The 20,614-nt window shown below is 41.6% G+C and overlaps 1 protein-coding gene across 1 annotated transcript in view; it reads right to left on the reverse strand.

Moving 5' to 3' along the window:
• Positions 1-20,614, reverse strand: part of rnf123 (ring finger protein 123) — a 435,502-nt gene that overhangs the window by 354,540 nt on the left and 60,348 nt on the right. The window contains exons 8-9 of the mRNA XM_073072589.1: positions 8,140-8,226; positions 7,094-7,161 (exon numbers count right to left, since the gene is read on the reverse strand). Of these exons, the coding sequence (XP_072928690.1) occupies positions 7,094-7,161; positions 8,140-8,226 (155 nt within the window). The remainder of the gene's footprint in view (positions 1-7,093; positions 7,162-8,139; positions 8,227-20,614) is intronic.

Here is a 20,614-nt window from a genome sequence, read left to right on the forward strand (position 1 = left end):
GAGCTACGCATTTAACTCTCTAATTTTCTTGACCGTAAGCCAATTTGCATGTGGCTCAGGTAGTAATCCAGAAATTACCACCTTTTGGTTCTGCTTTTTAATTTACTGGAACTGGAGTGATAGTGCTGGAGGTAGTTGGTTTACAAACAAAAGCAGTCTACAGGGAGACTCCTAGCAAGGAGTGTCTGATAAGGCAACATTGCAGTCAACAGGACAGACAAAAATCAAAAAGAGTGAATACAGGACTGAATGTGCTACATTTGAATGCACACAGTATACAGAACAAGGTAAATTAACTTGTGACACAGTTGCAGATTGGCATGCATGATGTTGTAGGCATCACTGAATCACGGCTGAAGGAAAACCATAACCGGAAGCTTAACGTCCAAGGACACATACTGTATCAAAAGGACAACAGGTATGTAGTGGGGGTGGCATGGCCCTGTTGGTAAAAAGTTACATCAAATCATTAGTAAGAGATGGGTTAGAGGGTATTGAATCGTGAGTAGATCAAAGGAACTGCAAGGACAAAAAGAGCCTGATGGGAGTGGTATACAAACTTCAAACAATAACAAGGATGTGGCTTACAAATTACAATGGGAGATAGAAAATGCATGTCAAATAGTTACAATAGTTACAATGTTACAATAGTCATGAGGGTTTTCAATATGCAGGTAGATTGGGGGGAAAAAAAGGTTGTTGCTGGATCCCAAAAGGGGTTATTTCTAGAATGCCTACAAGATGGCTTTTTAGAACATTGAGGTTGGAGCCCACTGGTGGACCAGCTGTTCTGGAGTGGGTGTTGTGCAATGAAGCAGAATCGATTAGAAAGCTCAAGGTAAAAGAACCCTTAGGGAAAGTGATCATAATATGATCAAATTCACCCTGAAAATTGAGAAGGAGAAGCTTAAGTCAGATGTATCCATATTGCAATGGAGTAAAGGGAATTACAGAGGCACGAACAATTGGAAAAGAACACCAGCAGGGATGATGGCGGAGGAGCTATGGCTGAAATTCCTGGAAACAATTCGGAAGAAGTATTGCATCCCAAAAAGGAAGGAGTATTCAAAAGGCAAGATGACACAACCATGGCAAAGAAGAGAAGTCAAAGCCAACATAAAAGCCAAACAGAGGGCATAAAATAGAGCGAAAATTACTGGAAAGTTAGAGGACTGGGAAGATTTTAAACACCAACGGAAGGCAACAAAAAAAGTAATTAAGAAAAGATGGAATACAAAAGTAAGCTGGCCAATAATATTAAAGAGGATACCCAAAGTTTCTTCAGATACATAAAATATAAAAGAGAGGCGAGAGTGGAAATCAGACCACTGGAAAACGAAGCTGGAGAGGTAGTAATAGGGGATAAGGAAATAATGGACAAACTGAATAAGTAGTTTGTCTCAGTCTTCACTGTGGAAGACACTAGCAGTATGGTGGAATCTCCAGGGTCAGACTGAATGTAAAGTTACCATTACTAGAAAGAAGGTTCTTGGAAAACTGAAAGGTCTGCAGGTACAAACGTTTCTACATAAATACCAGGACCTCAGAATCTTGAAAGAGGTGGCTGAAGAGATTGTGGAGGCATTAATAATCTTTCAAGAAAGACTGGATTCTGGAATGGTTGCAAAAGACTGGAAAATTGTGAATGTCACTCCACTCTTCAAGCAGGGAGAGGGGCAAAAGAAAGGAAACTATAGGCCAGCAAGTCTGACCTCAGTGGTTGAGAAGATGCTGGAGACAATTATTAAAGATATGGTTTCAGTGTATTTGGAGGCACATGATAAAATAGGCCATAGTCAGGATGGTTTCTCAAGAGAAAATCTTGCCTGACAAATCTTTTGGAATTCTTCGAAGAAACAACAAACAGAAAAGACACTGGGCCTTGTTCCCGGGAAGGTGGGACCTGTTCCGACGGGACGAGTTGCACCTGAACTGGAGGGCAACTAACATCCTTGCGGGAAGGTTTGTTAGTGCTGCTCCGGGGGGGGGTTAAACTAGATTTGCAGGGGGAGGGGAACCAGGGTGTTAGAGCAGATGGTGAGGTGGAGGAGGATAAAGGTCATGTAAGAGCTGCAAGTATAGTGCATGGAGTAAAGCCTAATCTAACATATAAGGAGGCTTTGAGGAAAGAGAAACAGAATAAAGGGTGTAAAGGTAGTAAGGTAGAAGGGCTAAAGTGCGTGTACTTCAATGCAAGAAGCATTAGGAACAAAGGTGATGAACTGAGAGCTTGGATACATACATGGAATTATGATGTAGTGGCCATTACAGAGACTTGGCTGGCACCTGAGCAGGAATGGATTCTCAATATTCCTGGATTTCAGTGCTTTAAAAGGGATAGAGATGGGGGGGAAAGGGGGAGGAGGGTGGAATTACTGGTCAGGGATACTATTACAGCTACAGAAAGGGTGGGTAATGTAGCAGGATCCTCTTTTGAGTCAGTATGGGTAGAAGTCAGGAACAGGAATGGAGCAGTTACTCTATTGGGAGTATTCTATAGGCCCCCTGGTAGCAGCAGAGATACCGAGGAGTACATTGGGAGGCAGATTTTGGAAAGGTGCAAAAATAACAGAGTTGTTATCATGGGTGACTTTAACTTCCCTAATATTGACTGGCACCTGATTAGTTCCAATGGTTTAGACGGGGCAGAGTTTGTTAAGTGCGTCCAGGATGGATTCCTGTCACAGTATGTTGACAGGCCGACTAGGAGGAATGCCATACTAGATCTAGTATTGGGTAACGAACCGGGTCAGGTCACAGATCTCTCAGAGGGTGAGCATCTGGGGGACAGTGACCACCGCTCCCTGGCCTTTAACATTATCATGGAAAAGGATGGAATCAGAAAGGACAGGAAAATTTTTAATTGGGGAAGGGCAAATTATGAGGCTATAAGACTAGAACTTGTGGGTGTGAATTGGGATGATGTTTTTGCAGAGAAATGTACTATGGACATGTGGTCGATGTTTAGGGATCTTTTGCAGGATGTTAGGGATAAATTTGTCCCGGTGAGGAAGATAAAGAATGGTAGGGTGAAGGAACCATGGGTGACAGGTGAGGTGGAGAATCTAGTCAGATGGAAGAAGGCAGTATACGTGAGGTTTAGGAAGCAAGGATCAGATGAGTCTATTGAGGAACGTTGGGTAACAAGAAAGGAGCTTAAGAAGGGGCTGAGGAGAGCAAGAAGGGGGAATGAGAAGGCCTTGGCGAGCAGGATAAAGGAAAACCCCAAGACATTCTTCAATTATGTGAAGAACAAAAGGTTGACAGGAGTGAAGATAGGACCGATTAAAGGTAAAGATGGGAAGATGTGCCTGGAGGCTGTGGAAGTGAGCAAGGTCCTCAATGAATGCTTCTCTTCAGTATTCACCAATCAGAGGGAACTTGATGACGGTGAGGACAATATGAGTGAGGTTGATGTTCTGGAGCATGTTGATATTAAGGCAGAAGAGGTGTTGGAGTTGTTAAAATACATTAGGACGGATAAGTCCCCGGGGCTGACGGAATATTTCCCAGGCTGCTCCACGAGGTGAGGGAAGAGACTGCTGAGCCTCTGGCTAGGATCTTTATGTCCTTGTTGTCCACGGGAATGGTACTGGAGGAATGGAGGGAGGTGAATGTTGTCCCCTTGTTCAAAAAAGGTAGCAGGGATAGTCTGGGTAATTATAGACCAGTGAGCCTTACGTCTGTGGTGGGAAAGCTTTTGGAAAAGATTCTTAGAGATAGAATCTATGGGCATGTAGAAAATCATGGTCTGATCAGGGACAGTCAGCTTGGCTTTGTGAAGGGTGTCTAACAAGCCTGATAGAGCTCTTGGAGGAGGTGACCAGGCATATAGATGAGGGTAGTGCAGTGGATGTGACCTACATGGATTTTAGTAAGGCATTTGACAAGGTACCACACAGTAGGCTTATTAAGAAAGTCAGAAGGCATGGGATCCAGGGAGGTTTGGCCAGGTGGTTTCAGAATTGGCTTGCCTGCAGAAAGCAGAGGGTCGTGGTGGAGGGAGTACATTCGGATTGGAGGGTTGTGACTAGTGGTGTCCCACAAGGATCGGTTCTGGGACCTCTACTTTTCGTGATTTTTAGTAATGACCTGGATCTGGGGGTGGAAGGGTGGGTTGGCAAGTTTGCAGACGACACAAAGGTTGGTGGTGTTGTGGATGGTGTAGAGGATTGTCTAAGATTGCAGAGCGACATTGATAGGATGCAGAAGTGGGCTGAGAAGTGGCAGATGGAGTTCAACCTGGAGAAGTGTGAGGTGGTACACTTTGGAAGGACAAACTGCAAGGCAGAGTACAAAGTAAATGGCAGGATACTTGGTAGTGTGGAGGAGCAGAGAGATCTGGGGACACATGTCCACAGATCACTGAAAGTTGCCTCATAGGTAGATAGGGTGGTTAAGAAAGCTTATGGAGTGGTAGCTTTCATAAGTCAAGGGATAGAGTTTAAGAGTCGCGGGGTAATGATGCAGGTCTATAAAAGTTTGGTCAGGCCACACTTGGAGTACTGTGTCCAGTTCTGGTCGCCTCACTATAGGAAGGATATGGAAGCACTGGAAAGGGTACAGAGGAGATTTACCAGGATGCTGCCTGGTTTAGAGAGTGTGCATTATAATCAGAGATTAAGGGAGCTAGGACTTTACTCTCTGGCGAGAAGGAGGATGAGGGGAGACATGATAGAGGTATACAAGATATTAAGAGGAATAGATAGAGTGGACAGCCAGCACCTCTTCCCCAGGGAACCACTGCTCAGTACAAGAGGACATGGCTTTAAGGTAAGGGGTGGAAAGTTCAAGGGGGATATTAGAGGAAGGTTTTTTACTCAGAGAGTGGTTGATGCGTGGAATGCACTGCCTGAGTCACTGGTGGAGTCAGATACACTAGTGAAATTTAAGAGACTACTAGACAGGTATATGGAGGAATTTAAAGTGTGTGATATATGGGAGGCAGGGTTTAAGGGTCGGCACAACATTGTGGGCCAAAGGGCCTTTACTGTGCTGTATTGTTCTATGTTCCATGTTCTATGTAGGACAAAGGAGAATCAATTGATGTAGAGCACTTGAATTTTCAGAAGACTTTTGACAAGGTGCCACACATGAGGCTGCTTAACAAGTTAAGAGCCCATGGTGTTACAGGAAAGATCCCAGCAAGGATAAAGCAGTGGTTGATTGGCAGGAGCCTTTCTTGGTTGGCTGTCAGTAACCAGTGATGTTGGGATCACTTCTTTTTACATTACATGTCACTGCCTTGGATGATGGATTGATAGCTTTGTGGCAAGGTTTGCAGTGGAAGGGCAGGTAGTTATGAGGAAGTAGAGAGACTACAGAAGGGCTTAAACAGATAAGGAGAATTGGCAAAAAAGTGACAGATGGAATACAGTGTCGGGAAGTGTATGGTCATGCAGTTTGGTAGAAGAAATAAAAGGGTAGACTATTTTCCAAAAGGAGAAAAAATTCAAAAAGCTGAGGCGCAAATGGACTTGGGAGTTCTCATGCAAGACTCCCTAATGGTTAATTTGCGGGTTGAGTCTGTGGTGAGGAAGGCAAGTGCGATGTTTGTATTCATTTCAAGAAGACTAAAAATATAAATGCAAGGATGAGGTTGAGGCTTTATAAATGACAAGTGAGGCCTCTCTTAGAGTATTGTGAGCAGTTTTGGGCCTCTAATCTTAGAAAGGATGTGCTAACACTGGAGAGAGTTCTAAAGGGTTCACAAAAATGATTCCAGGGTTGAACAGTTTGCATATATAGAGCAATTGATGGCTCTGGGCCTGTATTCGCTAGAATTCAATAGAATGAGAGGTGACCTCATTGAAACTTAACAAATAGTGAAAGGGCTTGATAAAGTGGATGTGGAGAGGTTATTTCCTATGGTGAGAGAATCTAGGACCAGAGGACACAGCCTCAGAACACAGGGGACACACAGAAAATGCTGGAGGAATTCAGCAGGCCAGGAAGCATCTATGAAAAAGAGTAGAGTTGACTTTCCGGGTTGAAACCATTCATCAAGACTAGCTAAAAGATGAGGAGTTGGAGTAAGAAAGTGACGGGAGCAAAGGAAGAATACAAAGATGTCCTTTTAGAATGGAGTTGGAAAGGAATTTCTTTAGCCAGAGAGTGGTGAATCTGTGGAATTCGTTGCCATGGGCAGCTGTGAAGGAAGAAGTCTTTCAGAATATTTAGGCAGAAGATGATAGATTACTGATTGGTCAAGGCATGAAGGGATATGGGGAGAAGGCAGGAGATTGGGGCTGAAAGGAAAAAGGATCAGCCATGATGAAATGGCCGAGCAGACTCAATGGACCAAATAGCCTAATTCTGCCCCTATATCCTATGGTCTTATACTGACCTACTGTGTACGTTCAGCTTCTGCTTTTGATTTCAGAATTTCAGTGCATTGCTTTAAATGCAGACAACAGGAATTGTGAATAATGTGAATGCATCGATTTAGTTCAACAACAATTTCTTGTACTTGACGTGTTGTATCTAATTTCCATGGATTTGACAGTGAGTCAAAGCAGGAAAAGATGAAACCATGTGGACACTGGTCTTAAGTGAGAGGCAGCTCCAAAGTTGAGGACCTTGTTGTCAATCTTGATATGAAAAAAATTAAAGGGTGAGAAGTTTGGTGGCTCTTCAGAAAATTATCACCTTAACTTAAAGGAGTTCAACATGCATTGGCATCAAACATGACATTAATACACAAACAAAAAGGATTGATACTTCCATCCAGAGTAGCATATCTAAGTACCGGAGAATATTTATGTCAAATAGTTGTCTGCAATTGCATGGTTCTCACAAATATTAAAAGTGACAGTACTTTGATGCAATAAAATTCAACAGAAACCACTGGATCCTTAGGAAGCAACAATCTTAGACAATTTATTTTAATGCCATTTTCATCAACTTCATCGCCTTCATCAGAATAACTGATGAGTGCAAGAATAAGGGACCATACCCAAAATACCCATTCGTGAACATCATCTGCAAAAACCGTTGAATATCAGCATTTTGGAACAGGGTTCCTTGTTGCTCTTGAATACCGGCTTCAGATTCAGTACCCAATTAAGCAATGAATATTTAACACTCTACTCACAGGCAAAAGCCAATCTTCCCTTCGTCCAGGTCTATCACACAAGTCACAATATCTCCAGCTGCCCAAGCCTGAAAAAAAAAATGAAGTATAGACAATAGTTTGCAAAGAAAACTAAATTTGCTTTAACATTCCATTGTCAGATACTAGATGTCAATCATCTCGCCATATCATGATTGAGTGTGGCAAAGGTACAGGCTGAGCAGGAAATTGCTCAGCCTTGGTCATCACCACACTAGAACCAAGGTCACGCCAAGCTCAGTCATTTATCCGGCTCTTTGAACCCCAACATCCAGCAACCCCCAACAACCCCAATTTAACCATAACCTAATCAAGAGACAATTTACAATGACCAGTTAACCTATCTGGTACGTCTTTAGACTGTGGCAGGACAGTGGAGGGCCCAGAGAAAACCCACGCATTCCACAGGGAGAAGGTTACAGAGGACACTGAGAAGGAACTCCAAACTCCAATGCCCCAAACTGTAGTAGTGTCACACTAACCACTACACTACAGTAGTAAGGTGCAGTATGTGCCGCACATAAGCACACTCAGAGTCTGAGCTGCAAGTGATCATTGACTCCTCCTCTGAAGTTTGCAAGAGAGTGTGCATCACAGAGAATATCTGTAAAACAAATATTTTATCAAGCAAGCAATGTAACCCTGAAAACAATTCACCACATTCTTCAGTACACCAAGCACAATCTCTGCCAATCTGGGGGGGGGGGGGGGGGGAGTGCTTAGAGATTATAACAGCAAACTCATTGTCTACTGGGCAGCAATGGTCAACACACTCCCATAAGCTTCCAGAACCTGGAGAAAGATGAAGGCAAAAATGAGGATGAAGAGAGAATAAACAATATTTGGTAACTGAAAGAAAGTAAAAGGATTGGATGTAGAAAAAAAGATAGAGTGAGCACAAGAGTGCACACCTGCAGGAGTAGAAAGAGATAGCATGCACATTTGTGGAAGTAAAAAACAAAAAATATGACAAATGTATTTATCTTAACACTGACACATACTGAACTCTAAATCCACAAGTCACTTACTTTCCCATAATTAGTGGTGGTAACATTCCACTTGCGAACTCTATTTCCATCATATGCGTAAGAATCTGAGGTGTCACCGACCCCCTCCTGTTGAGTAGACAAGCAAACATCAACAACATATACTGGCAATTTCTGAAGCAGCAAGAAAACTGCTTTATAACCATATAATCATATAACAATCACAGCACGGAAACAGGCCATTCCGGCCCTCCTAGTCCGTGCCGAACTCTTAATCTCACCTAGTCCCACCTACCCGCACTCAGTCCATAACCCTCCACTCCTTTCCTGTCCATATACCTATTCAATTTTACCTTAAATGACACAACTGAACTGGCCTCTACTACTTCTACAGGAAGCTCATTCCACACAGCTATCACTCTCTGAGTAAAGAAATACCCCCTCGTGTTTCCCTTAAACTTTTGCCCCCTAACTCTCAAATCATGTCCTCTCATTTGAATCTCCCCTACTCTCAATGGAAACAGCCTATTCACGTCAACTCTATCTATCCCTCTCAACATTTTAAATACCTCGATCAAATCCCCCCTCAACCTTCTACGCTCCAATGAATAGAGACCTAACTTGTTCAACCTTTCTCTGTAACTTAAGTGCTGAAACCCAGGTAACATCCTAGTAAATCGTCTCTGCACTCTCTCTAATTTATTGATATCTTTCCTATAATTCGGTGACCAGAACTGTACACAATATTCCAAATTTGGCCTTACCAATGCCTTGTACAATTTTAACATTACATCCCAACTTCTGTACTCAATGCTCTGATTTATAAAGGCCAGCGTTCCAAAAGCCTTCTTCACCACCCTATCTACATGAGACTCCACCTTCAGGGAACTATGCACTGTTATTCCTAGATCTCTCTGTTCCACTGCATTCCTCAATGCCCTACCATTTACCCTGTATGTTCTATTTGGATTATTCCTGCCAAAATGTAGAACCTCACACTTCTCAGCATTAAACTCCATCTGCCAACGTTCAGCCCATTCTTCTAACCGGCATAAATCTCCCTGCAAGCTTTGAAAACCCACCTCATTATCCACAACACCTCCTACCTTAGTATCATCGGCATACTTACTAATCCAATTTACCACCCCATCATCCAGATCATTTATGTATATTACAACAACATTGGGCCCAAAACAGATCCCTGAGGCACCCCGCTAGTCACCGGCCTCCATCCCGATAAACAATTATCCACCACTACTCTCTGGCATCTCCCATCTAGCCACTGTTGAATCCATTTTATTACTCCAGCATTAATACCTAACGACTGAACCTTCTTAACTAACCTTCCATGTGGAACTTTGTCAAAGGCCTTGCTGAAGTCCATATAGACTACATCCACTGCCTTACCCTCTTCAACATTCCTCGTAACTACTTCAAAAAATTCAATAAGGTTTGTCAAACATGACCTTCCACGCACAAATTCATGCTGGCTACTCCTAATCAGATCCTGTCTATCCAGATAATTATAAATACTATCTCTAAGAATACTTTCCATTAATTTACCCACCACTGATGTCAAACTGACAGGTCTATAATTGCCAGGCTTACTTCTAGAACCCTTTTTAAACAATGGAACCACATGAGCAATACGCCAATCCTCCGGCACAATCCCCGTTTCTAATGACATCTGAAAGATCTCCGTCAGAGCTCCTGCTATCTCTACACAAACTTCCCTCAAGGTCCTGGGGAATATCCGGTCAGGACCTGGAGATTTATCCACTTTTAAATTTCTTAAAAGCGCCAGTACTTCCACCTCTTTAATTGTCATAGGTTCCATAACTTCCTTACTTGTTTCCCACACCTTACACCATTCAATATCCTTCTCCTTAGTGAATACCGAAGAGAAGAAATCATTCAAAATCTCTCCCATCTCCCTCGGCTCCACACATAGCTGACCACCCTGATTCTCTAAGGGACCAATTTTATCCCTCACTATCCTCTTGCTTTTAATATAACTGTAGAAGCCTTTTGGATTTACTTCCACCTTATTTGCCAAACCAAACTCGTAACTTCTTTTAGCTTTTCTAATCTCTTTCTTAAGTTTCCTTTTACATTCTTTATATTCCTCGAGCAATTCCTTTACTCCATGATGCCTATATCTATTGTAGACATCCCTCTTTTTTCGAACCAAGTTTCTAATATCCCTTGAAAACCATGGCGCTTTCAAACCTTTAACCTTTCCTTTCAACCGAACAGGAACATAAAGATTCTGTACCCTCATAATTTCACCCTTAAATGACCTCCATTTCTCTATTACATCCTTCCCATAAAACAACTTGACCCAATCCACTCTCTCTAAATCCCTGCGCATCTCCTCAAAGTTAGCCTTTCTCCAATCAAAAATCTCAACTCTAGGTCCAGTCCTGTCCTTCTCCATAATTATATTGAAGCTAATGCTATTGTGATCACTGGACCCGAAGTGCTCCCCAACACATACATCTGTCAGCTGACCTATCGCATTCCCTAACAGGAGATCCAACACTGCCCCATCTCTAGTCGGTATACACACATTTTGTTGTAGTCTGAGCATCTTAATTTATTGTGACAAATAAAAAAGCATCATGACTACAGAAAGAGTGCAGAGTAAAGCTTGCAAATACTGCCACTAACCTTTCAGTTCCCACCCTCCCCCCCACCTTCAATTCCAGATTTTACACTGAATTACCCATAACCATATTGTGAAGTACCTGAAATTTCCTCTGATTTACTTACCGTAGCTTAGTGTTCCAAGAATGCTACACCTATCAGCGGCATTTATATATTTCCAGATGCATCGTATATGTCAGTCAAGCAAATCTCACAACAGGGCAATCCAATTGTTAATTAATTAGTACGTGTGTGCTTTAATCATAATCGAACACATTCCCCAGTGGTTGTTGTGAAATAATAGAAGCACAGTAGCATAGCAGTTAGCATAACAGCGCCAATGACACAGTTCAATTCTGCCACTGTCCGTAAGGAGTTTGTACATTCTACCCATGACTGTGAGTTTCGTCTGCATGTTCTGGCTTCTCCCACATTTCAAAAAAGATGTACAATTTAGTACAGTAATTGCTCATATGGGTGTAATTGGGTGATGTGGGCTCATTAGGCCCAAAGGGCCTGTTATTGTGCTGTATTCCTAAATAAATAAAATGAAATAAATTAACCATAGTCAAATAGCTATGAACAACCTCTGTAAAACAGTGTGAAAATTAATCTCATTGATTTCAATAATCTTTAAACTTCAAAAATACTGCAGAGGCTGGAAACCTGGAACAAAAACAAACAACCTGGAACCTGGCTCAAAACCACAGCCAGTCAGACAGCATCTGTAGAAAGAGAAACAGTCAACAAATCAAGTCTATGGTCTGACAAAGAGCTGCAGACCCAGCATGTTAACAGCTTCTCCTTCTACAACTGCCTGGTCTGCTGAGGTTTTTTAGTGTTTTTTTAAATTTTTTGTTTCAATAACACTTCATTCACAACACATGAACATGGCTGGAAAGGCCAGGATGTAACATCCATCCCTGATTGTCCTTGAGAAGGATGATGTGTGCTGGACACATTCCACTGCTTTCTCTGTGATGAAGGTATTCCAGTGCTTTAACTGCCACCACAATACACCTGTACTTGCGGTTGAGTATACTTAAGAAAGTGGATCGGGTAGCAGTTAAGTGGGTCACTTTGTGCTTCTTGGCACTGCACTTCATGTTGTTACTTACACACATCCAGGCAAATTACACCATGCAGATGGTGGACAGAATTTGAGGAGTCAAGCAAAACAGGTACTGCAGGCTTCTTAGTCTCTCAGATGTTCCTGAAATCTTAACATTAACATGGCTAATCCAAGAAGTTTCTATTCCTAGGACAATGGTGGTCAGGAAGCTAATGGTGGTAACATCATTGTCTGTCCAGGGGTAGTGGCTAAAATCCCTCTTGTAGGATCTTAACATTATCTGGCACTCGACAAATCAAAAGGCAGATCAAATAAGTGGAAGAAGACTGCAAATTATTGAAGCACAGAGGGATCTAGTTGTTCTTCTGCATGAATTGTAAAAGATTATCAGGCAGGTACAGAAACAAGAGGCCAAATGGTATATTGACCTTTATAGTAAAAAAGGATAGAGCTTAGAAATAGGAAAGCTTTGTCACAACTGCTCAGGGTGTTGTTGAGGTCTGAAGTACCACACACAACTCTGGTCACCTTATTCACTTTAGAGATTCACCAGGCTAATTCCTGGGATGAGAGGATAGGTCTTTGGAATTTCGACAAATGAAGGGTGATCTTATTGAAAGATGAAAGAAACCAATGGAGCTTGACAGGGTAGATATCATGATACTTTCACACGTGGATTAGTCTATAACTGCTTTTATAAAGTCCATGACAACCGTGGCACATTCATTCAATCCTATGACGAGCCCTTGAATAGGGTCCAGTCCACCCACTGAAAGCAATCCTGTAGCTACTCCTCTGCCTCCTGTGACCACCTTCTTTGTTGCCCTCATCTCTGGAGTCTTGCTCTTCAGCTTCTGCCTGTATGCAGGTAGGAGGAGGACAGCCAGATGTCAGATTTTCTGAAACGCAGTCTAGGGATGGAATGGTAGGCATTCCTAATTGTATTATAATAGTGGTCGAATGTGTTGGGGCCCTGGTGCTGCAGGTGATAGGCAGATGACAACTGGGCATATATTCTTCCAACAAGCCTGATTGAAGTCCTCTACAATGATCTGAAAGGCATCAGAGTAGGTGGTTTCTTGTTTGCTAATCGTTGCATTCAATACCTCGAGTGCATGCCTAACATCAGCCTTTGGTGGTACATAAACATATGTGGTTAAGGGCAGAATGAACAAACTCCTCAAAAAAGGCAGTGGTAATCGAACTGAGGTTACTGGCACTGCAATAGTGTTACACTAACTGCTGTACTACCATGCCACCCAAAATATTACTCAGACTTTTGCTCTCTACCTATTCCATTTTATCATTTCCCATATTAATAGCTTTCTCTTCACCATGTCTGTGCTTGGTTTACTACATCTTTGCTATTTTGACTGCTTTCCTCAAGTAATTATTTTTAAATTGTCTGTTGTTCTCATAACGTACTCACTAATACACTTCCAAAGATACAAAGTACATTTATTATCAAGGAATGTATAAATTATATACCCTGAGATTTATTACTACACTGCAGGTCCTCACTACAGAAAGGATGTGAATACTATAGAGAGATTGCAGAGAAGATTTACAAGGATGTTGCCTGGATTGGAGGGTGTACCTTATGAAAATAGGTTGAGTGAACTTGGCCTTTTCTCCTTGGAGCGATGGAGGATGAGAGGTGACCTGATAAAGGTGTATAAGATGATGAGGGGTATTGATCATCTGGATAGCCAGAGGCTTTTTCCCAGGGCTGAAATGGCTAACATGAGGGCACGTAGTTTTAAGGTACTTGGAAACAGATACCAAGGGGATGTCAAGGGCAAGTTTTTCACAGCTGGTGGTGGTGGTGGTGGTGGAGGCGGATACGATAGGGTCTTTTAAGAGATTCTTAGATAGGTACATGGAGCTTAGAAAAATAGAGAGCTATACGGTATGGAAATCCTAGGCAGTTTCTGGAATAGTTTACATGGTCAGCACAACATTGTGGGCCGAGGGCCTGTATTGTACTGGAGATTTCTATGTTTCTTACAGGCAGCCACAAAGCAAGAAACCCAAAAGAACCCAATTTTAAAAAAAGACCATAACCACTGCACAGGGATAGAGGGAAACAAGCTACACACACATCATGCAAACAAAAGGAGCAAATAAGATTATTCTGAACTAGAATGAGTCCTTAGATCTGCTCCCAGAGCAGCCAGAGTAGGCTCAAGCCTCAATCTCAGTTCATCAAACTAGCAGGGCAAAAACACCACAAAACCCGCAGAGACGACAGCCACTGGAGCAGTTCACAGCCTTGGCGCCGCAGAGAGAGGAATGAACATGCTGGAGAGCAAGCAAAAACAACCTGATTCTCGCCTCTGGTCCTAACATCCAAGCTTTCCAGTCTAGCTGGACCAGCATTTAAATTGTCCAAGCATCAGGCAGTCTCTAACTCTAGGACCCAGATCCCAGAGCAGCGACACATTTGGGCTGCACAGCCTGAAGCCATTCTCGATCAAACCAAATCGGCTCAGTGCTTGGAGTGATCCAACTTTACACCTGGGTTAGGTGGACAGGCATTGAAAGTCTTCCACATCGACTCCTCTCCAAATCGCTCTCTCCATCTCCAAGAGCAGCACCAACTCCACCTGCAAACCCGTCTTGAACATGCTGCGCCTGGCTTTGTGATGCACCGCCCAGCCCATCTTCAAATATGGCCCTAATTTGGTTCAGTACGGTGCCAGATGCCTATGAACTAAAACTTATTGCTACCAGACAAGTCTTTGAGTACCTATTCAATTCTTTAATAATTATGCTGCTGTTCCCCCATGAATTAATCACCCTCGTCAATCACCTCTACATTAGCCACAATCAGCCACATTTCTCAATTTTCTATAATACATTTATCCCAGTGATGCCTGCAAAAACAGAGTTAATCGAAGTCAAACACAGCAACTCATGTTACTCACAGAAACTCATTTGCAACTATTCAACAATAAATATATGCCTATGTATACTCTCTCTATACCCATGACTGTGTGGCTAGGCATAGCTCAAATTTGCTGACGATACAACCATTGATGACAGAATCTCAGGTGGTGACAAGAGGGTGTACAGGAGTGAGATATGCCAACTAGTGGAGTGGAGTTGAGTTACAGCAACAACCTAGCACTCAACGTCAGTAAGACCAAAGAGCTGATTGTGGACTTCAGGAAGGGTAAGATGAAGGAACACATACCAATCCTCATAGAGGGATCAGAAGTGGAAAGAGTGAGCAGCTTCAAGTTCCTGGGTGATAAGATCTCTGAGGATCTAACCTGGTCCCATCATATCAATGTAGTTATAAAGAAGGCAAGACAGCGGCTATACTTTATTAGGAGTTTGAAGAGATTTGGCATGTCAACAAATGCACTCAAAAACTTCTAAAGTTGTACTGTGGAGAGCATTCTGACAGACTGCATCACTGTCTGGTATGGAGAAGCTACTGCACAGGACCAAAGGAAGCTGAAGAAGGTTGTAAATCTAGTCAGCTCCATCTTGGGCACTAGCCTACAAAGTACCCAGGACATCTTTAGGGAGCGGTGTCTCAGAAAAGCAGCATCCATTATTAAGAATCTCCAGAACCCAGGGTATGCCCTTTTCTCACTGTTACCTTCAGGTAGGAGGTACAGAAGCCTGAAGGCACACACTCAGCGATTCAGGAATAGCTTCTTCACCTCTTCCATCTAATTTATAAATGGACAGTGAAGCTTTGGACACTAGCTCATTTTTTTAAAATATAGAGTGTTTTTACACGATTTTTAAATCTATTCAATATATGTAATTGAGTTTTATTATTATGTTTTATTTTATATATTATTATTTTTTTCTCTCTGCTAGATTATGTATTGCATGGAACTGCTGCTGCTAAGTTAACAAATTTCATGTCACATGCCGGTGATAATAAACCTGATTCTGAGTACCCAAGGAGAAATTCCACTTCGTTGCACATTTCCCAAGCTAAATTAATGAGGGGAGCATAAATTGAAATGAAGTTTTCTATCCTTCAACTCAGTGACAACAAGCATTGAATATTTGATTCTTGACAGCAAAACGATCAAATGTAGAATATAACAGTACACCACAGGAACAGGCCCTTTGGCCTACAATATTGTGCTAAACTAATTAAACTAGTAACTAAATGCCTAATTAAATAAACTATTCCATCTGCTTACACATTGTGCATATTCCTCTGCTTTCTGCACATTCTGTGCCTACTTTAGAGCTTCTTAACTGCTTCTATCATATTTGCCTCCATTACCTCCCTGGCAGCACATTCCAGACACCCACCAGTCTCTGTAAAAATAAAAATTCTTGCCCCACTCATCTATTTGAATTTAGCCCCTTTCACCTTAAATGCATTTCAGCCCTAAGAAAAATATACTGACTCTATTATATGCCTCTCATAACCTTATAACTTCTATCAAATCACTGCTCAGCCACCATCACTTCAGGAAACAACCAATTTACCTAATTTCTCCTTATAGCACATGCCCACTAATCCAGATTCTACATGTATAACAAAATATTAAAATTATTAGCTGTATCCCATGAATAGGGGAATTCTACATAAAGTTTTGAAATATTTGATTTTCCATTCTGCAGTTGTATCCATAATCTCCCACTGTGTACGTAAGGTCATCCATATGAAGTTAATGTAACTCAATGCTAGACAAAGAAGCCAGAGAGATGTGGCTTCTCCACTTGTGGTGAAGATTTTCAGCTAGCAGCTTTTGATCTATTCTCTACATAAGTTCACAGCCTCAAAATATAAGGACATCCCTTTAGAACAAAGGAAGAATTTCTATAGCTAGAAGGTGGTGCTTCTGTGGAATTCATTGCCACACATGGCTGTGGATGCCAAGCATTTGGTATATTTAAATTGGAGGTTGATAGGTTCTTGATTAGTAAAGGCATCAAAGGCAGGAGAACAGGGTAGAGGGGGAAAAGAAATCAGCCATGATCAAATGCAGGAGCAGACATTATGGGCAGTTGTGCTGATGCTTGCATTTTCAGCAGCTGAATACAGTTGACAGTTCAGCCAGCAGCCTCTCTACATTTCTGGTTGTCATCCAGTTAAATGACACAATACATCTGGTCTTGCTTGTGCTGAGGCTAACAGCTGATGGTTATTGTAAATGTCCTTTGCCTCAAATGCCACCTTAATATAAATATAACAGAAACTGTACACAACAAACCCACGCTAGGTTTGTCCCTATCGTTATTATGTTGAAATAACAACCTGCCAAGTCAATCCTTAAGATGTAGGAGCAGAGTTAGGCCTTTTGGTCCATTGTGTCTGCTCCTGCATTTGATCATGGCTGATTTCTTTTCCCCCTCTACCCTGTTCTCCTGCCTTTGATGCCTTTACTAATCAAGAACCTATCAACCTCAACTGCACATAATGTGTTATCTCTGTATCCCTAATACCAGGTAGTTTATTTATGTTGGGTCTTACAATTTTCTAGCAACAGTCCCCACATACGTGAAGCTCAGAGCCAGTGCACTTACAAGTCAACATGGGCAGCTATCATGGTAATTTACTTTCCCAACTACAGTTCTATTACTGCTTCACACTGGTTTGGTGAAAGTTCAAGCAAACATACTTTGCTGGGTTGGGCTCTCAGTGCAAACACCAACTGCTCTACTGAAATAGATACTGTGATTGCCTGGGTAAGCAAATTTTCAGCTGGAGGTCGACGATGTCAGTAACATCCAGATTAATGAAGCAGGGGGAAGCACAGCATCATGGGAAGTCCATATTAAGCTACGATGATCTCCAAGCTGTATTCAGAACTGTTCAGACAACAGATCTGACCCTGATGTGCCCCTTCCACAGATTAATAATTGTTTTTAATCACATCTGCATAATTATGTTCTAATGAACATCAACAGCATGGACATCCAGAGACATCTTCTGGAAAAGAAAATTAGCGATTAATTAATTAACTGAATTAACAGGCATCAAAACTGCCTTCCATGGCCTACCTCACTGACGTGCATGCCAGTCCTGTGATGTCAATCTAATCTTATTTCTGTTCTTCAACATATAAAATTTAAAATTATTGAAGTATAAAATGGGCTTCAATTTTCAGTATTTTTTACTACAATTTGGGGAAATTTTACTGATCAATAGAAATCACTAAATAAACAAAATAAAAACATAATCATCCAAATTGTTGATACAGATGATTAACAACAATAGGCACGCAGCACAGCTCTCTGCAACACACTATTGGTCACAAGCTTCAAGTCAGAGAGGGAACTATCTCCTACCACTTTCTAGATTCTCCCACGAAGCCAATGTTGAATCAAATGTATTACCTCATCCTGAATGGCAAATGACTGTACCTTCTTGACCAACCTCCCACGTGGGATTTGGTCAAAGGCCTTGTTAAAGAACTTGTAGACAACATCCACTTCCTTTCCTTCATCAACTCTCCTGGTAATCTCTTTGAAAAACTCTATAAGATTGGCTAGACATAACCGAAAATGTACAAAGTCACAATGACTATCCTTAATCAAACCCTGTATCGAAATACAGTGGATTCCAATTAACTGGGACACATGGGGGTCAGTACATTCTGAACCAATTAAGTGGCTGCCCCAATTAGCTAGAGATTCATGGAAATAGTTAAAAGGGTATAAAAATACAAACTACCATTTAACTATACTTAAATGAAAAACAGAACAATTTAGAACACTACCAATAATACTGCAGTACAATAAAAATGTGTATTTGTTTCAAATAGCTATCAACTATGGAATTCAAAGTTCAAAAGTTCAAGGTTTAAAGTAAAATTTATTATCAGAGTACTTACATGTTACCACATACAACACTGAGATTCTTTTTCCTGTAGGCATACTTAACAAATCTATAGATTAGTAACTGTAAACAAACTGTGCAAATGCAGATAATAAATAAATAGCAATAAATAACGAGCATGAAATAACAATAAAACCGAGTCTTAAAGAGAGTAGCTATCCCCTTTTGTTCATGACCTTGATGATTGAGGGGTTGTAACTGCTCTTGGACCTGCTTCTGCAAGTCCTGAGGCACCTGTTCCTTCTACCTGTTGGCAGCAGCGAAAAACAAGCATGGCCTGGGTGGTGAGGATCTTTGATGATGAATACTGCTTTTCTATGGAACTATTTCATGAAGATGTGCTCAGTGGTTGGGAGAGCTTTACTTGTGATGTGCTGAGCCAAATCCACTACATTTTGTAGGATTTTCAGCTCAAAGGCATTGGGGTTCCCATACTAGGCTGTGATGCAGCCACTAAGGACACTTTCCACCACACATCTATTAAAATTGGCCAAAGTTTTCAGTGACATGCCGAACCTCCGTAGACTCCTGAGGAAGTAGAGGTGCTGTCAGGTTGCTTCGCAACAATATTTATATGATGGGTCCAGGACAGGTTCTCTGAGACAGTGACACCCAGGAATTTAAAGTTACTGACCCTCTCCATCTCTGATGATTACTGGCTCATGGACCTCTGGTTTCCCTCTCCTGAGGTCTACAATCAGATCCTTGGTCTTATTGACACATTGTTGTTATTACTCCACTGAGACAGGTTTTCAATCTCACTCCTGTATGCTGATTCATCACCACCTTTGATACAGTCCACAACAGTGGTGTCATCAACAAATTTGTATATGGTGTTGGAGCTGTGCTTAGCCACAGTGTACACTGCAGCGTTCATTTGACTGACTGGTGCAGATAATGACTACATTCATACAATGCTTTCGATGATTGCATCCTCCAAATTTTCATTTTCATTGTAACAGTCAAGATGATTGTCATTACCTTCATATTTGTCATGGTTCCTAACTTGCTGAATAGGTGAAAATGTTTTATTTTCACTCTCGCTCATTTCTAGCATCTCCAAACCTGAATGCTTGAAATTGCAGTAAGCAAAACAGTTCTGAATTGTCTCTCTGCTTATTTATTAACTACCAGTGACAAAAATCACTGCTTTTTGAACACTAACACATGCAACTAACGCTATTTAAAAATTATTCACTCTAAGCACGTGTCGTATCTAAAGGCCACACAACTGATGCTGGTTAGAAACTATCTAATAACAGTCTCCTGTCCCAGTTAAGGGCATAGTGTTTCAAATAAATGAAGGGAATCCTGTCTACTTTCTCAATCAGTATTGTTCTTTAAACATTAACTCAATTAAGTGGCTGCCCCCGATCTACCAATGGCCCAATTAACCAGAATCCACTCTACTTGTACATCCAATTCCTAAGTATACCTTCCAATAACTTTCCCACTACTGATGCCAGGCTCACTGGCCTATTCTTAGAGCCTTTGTTGAACAATGAAACAACACTAGCCATGCTGCAATCCTCTGCCACCTCTCCCGTGGACTAGGACATTTTAAATACCACTGCAATTTCTGTACCAGCTTCCCACAAGCTTCAAGGGGTCACCTTATTAGGTCCTGTGGATTTATCCACCTTAATTTGCTTCAAGAACATAGGCACCTCTTCTTCTGTATTCCATATATGGTTCATGACCCTAATGCTGCTTTGCCTCAGTTCTTAGACTCTGTGCCATCTCCCAAGTAAATACAGATGCAAAAAAATCCTTTTAAGATCTCCCCCATCTCTTTCAGCACCATGCATAGATGATCATCCTGTTTCAGGAGGACCAATGTTGTCCCTTTCTGCCCTTTTGCTTGTAATATATCTGTAGAAGCCCTTGGGATTCTCCTTCCCCTTATCTGCTCGAGCACCTCATGCCTTCTTTTAGCGTTCTTGATTTCCCTCTTAAGTATTCTCTTGCATTTCTTA

Source organism: Hemitrygon akajei, chromosome 19 (genome assembly GCF_048418815.1).
Source record: "Hemitrygon akajei chromosome 19, sHemAka1.3, whole genome shotgun sequence".
NCBI classification, from domain to species: Eukaryota; Metazoa; Chordata; class Chondrichthyes; order Myliobatiformes; family Dasyatidae; genus Hemitrygon; species Hemitrygon akajei.